Source organism: Buceros rhinoceros, unplaced genomic scaffold (assembly GCF_000710305.1).
Source record: "Buceros rhinoceros silvestris isolate BGI_N320 unplaced genomic scaffold, ASM71030v1 scaffold5758, whole genome shotgun sequence".
In the NCBI taxonomy this organism is placed as follows: Eukaryota; Metazoa; Chordata; class Aves; order Bucerotiformes; family Bucerotidae; genus Buceros; species Buceros rhinoceros.
In genome coordinates, this window is record NW_010426214.1 from 8,783 (window position 1) to 11,219 (window position 2,437).

The 2,437-nt window shown below is 53.1% G+C and overlaps 1 protein-coding gene across 1 annotated transcript in view; it reads right to left on the minus strand.

The window, feature by feature from the left end:
• The window catches only part of LOC104498079 (arf-GAP with SH3 domain, ANK repeat and PH domain-containing protein 1-like), a gene marked incomplete at its 3' end in the record, with an annotated part of 16,343 nt that overhangs the window by 8,485 nt on the left and 5,421 nt on the right, over positions 1-2,437 (minus strand). The window contains 3 exon segments of the mRNA XM_010141415.1: positions 379-508; positions 623-660; positions 1,022-1,104. Coding sequence (XP_010139717.1) covers positions 379-508; positions 623-660; positions 1,022-1,104 — 251 coding nt within the window.

Below are 2,437 nucleotides of genomic sequence, written 5' to 3' on the forward strand. Positions count from 1 at the left end.
GGTTGAGCAGAGAGACCTGCCAATGCTGCCGGTGCCTGGGGCAGAGCCTGAAGGACTTCAGCATCCCAGGAAGGCACAACAGGACCTGCAATACCCTGGACACAAGCATCACTCACTGACAAGGGACAGAAGACAGCCCTGAGTGAAAAATCAGTATGGATTCAGGCAAAAAAGCTCCTTGGAAACAATCCCAGGGTAGAGGGCAAGGGAGAAACACCAGCATGAGAGTCCCTGCTGATGTCTGCCCTCTCCAGGTGGGGTTCTGACAGGGCTGTGGCACAGCTGTTGTACACCAATGGAAGGGAAATTCATCCCTTGGATTCCCACTCTGCAATCCTAGCACTGCTCCATGCAGCACAGGCTGATCCCCGTCCCTGCCTCACACATGTTCATCTGGAAGGTCCTGCGCTCCTCTCCATCTCCTTGGTGATGTCCCCCCCAGCTCATCCCACTCCACACCATGCCGTGCTGTTTCACCAGCTCATGCTTCTCCTTCCCAATCTTAGGGCTCAAGGAAAGAGGAGAGATGCGTGAAATGCTCCATCTGACCCCTTGCCACCGAAGGCAGACAAAAACCAGCCTCCAAGGCCAGTCTCTGAGGTGAGGGAGCCCAAAGACTTACAGTTTGCTCTCACAGCCTTTGCAGGCCTTCTTGAACTCCTGGAAAGAGCCAAAGGCACCATTTGATGACTAGGACTGGGACAGAGCCTTCCTCATCCTCAGCATCCTGCATTCCCACTGGGTCACCCTAGCAGACCCGGGACACGGCAGTCCACAGGACTGTCCCTCCCCAGGGAGGTCCTCGCCTCTCCTCCGCACACAGCAGACAGTTGCGCTCGCCAGGGCAGGGTCACTCACACACGAATACACCTAAGCTCCAAAACATGCCTCACACACGTACACCACGCGGGGACGTCGGTGGCAGTACCCACCTGTAACACCTTTCACAGACCCACAATGTTAAGGACAGGAAGAATTGCTCAGAAATGCACAAGCCAGAAAGTACCAACCAGGTCCTCACCTGCTGGAAGAATCGGGTTGGAGGGAACTTCAGCAGCTCTAAGCTCCCGCTCCAGGCAGGGACAGCAGCGAAGTCCGAGCAGGCTTTGTGCAGGCAGGTGTTGAAAATCCCCAAGGATGGGGATCCCACAGCCTCTCTGGGTCGCTGTCCTAGTGCCTCTCTGTCCCCAAGGTGGAGTTACTTTATTTGTGTCAAGGCAGAACCTTGTCGGGACATACCTTGCGCTCATCTCCATCTCATGGAAGTGCCAGATGGACTCCGGTCAGCCTCTGGTTGCTGCTGGATCCCGGTAGAAATGCCTGCAGCTTAGTCACGACTCCCTGCACACAGCTGGGTTTTCCCTCTCCCTCTGTCTGTTTTCTTACTTTCTGGTCTTCTTGACGTCATCCTTAACAACGCAAATAGCGGAGTTGTTTTCCCTTCATATTTGGTATTCTCTTGTCAGTTTACGGACACCAGAAGTTCCAGAATTTGATGTCTCCTTCCACTTCAGCGTTCCTGTACAGCACAGGCTTCCAAAGCAATGCCTAAATTCTCCTAATGAGGTTCCGTGTTTGGCAATCAGTCCTTTGGAAGGCACCACATCTGGCCACAGTTCCCATCCCTCTTTCTGCAACCCCGTCCAAAACTTTCCTTCCACTTGTCCAAAGGTTCAGCTGTTTGCTCAGTCCAGCTCTGATAAAGCCCAGCTAAAAAACCTTCATCAAGTACCTGAGGAAGCTGAAGAGCTGAGAGAAAAAAGCTTGGAGAAATTTTTTAAAGTGGAACCACACAAGATTAAAAAGGTAAAATTACAGAGTTTGGGTTGTTGACATAGTTTCATCACTGGCTCAAGGATTCAAGAGGAAAAATAGTGTCACAGAAAAAAAAAATCTAAAAGAGAAAACCCCGGGGTTTTGCCAGAGTATCAGCAGCTCGGGTGGAAGCTGGCAATGACCCCCAGCGAGAATTTGTGCTGCCCCTACTCCTCCGAGGCTGGTCTGCTTGGCCAGGACAAGTCCTCGGGTGTCTCGTCATGCTGCTGAGCGTATTAATGCCAAGCTCATTAAACCCTAACAATCTGTGTGTCCATCAGCCAATGAATAACTGGTTTGCTGTTTCAGTACATACCCTGCTGGCAGCGTCTCTGTGCCCAAAATCCCCCAGAATGGAACGGAGCCAGGTCACACCTGGAGACTGCTCCACCGTGTGAGATGCAGCCTATGATCAGCAATCCCTTGGCAGTGACCTTGCTCCATACCTGTGCTGGCTCCTGTGCCGGCTCCTGTGCCTCCTGCTGGTCCCCCCACCCAGCTATGGGGACGCCTGAGACCCATGTTCCCTGCTGTGGTCAACCGAACCTGCAGCAAGGACTGCCCCATCCATCCATCCATCCACCCATCCATCCACCCATCCATCCACCCATCCATCCACACC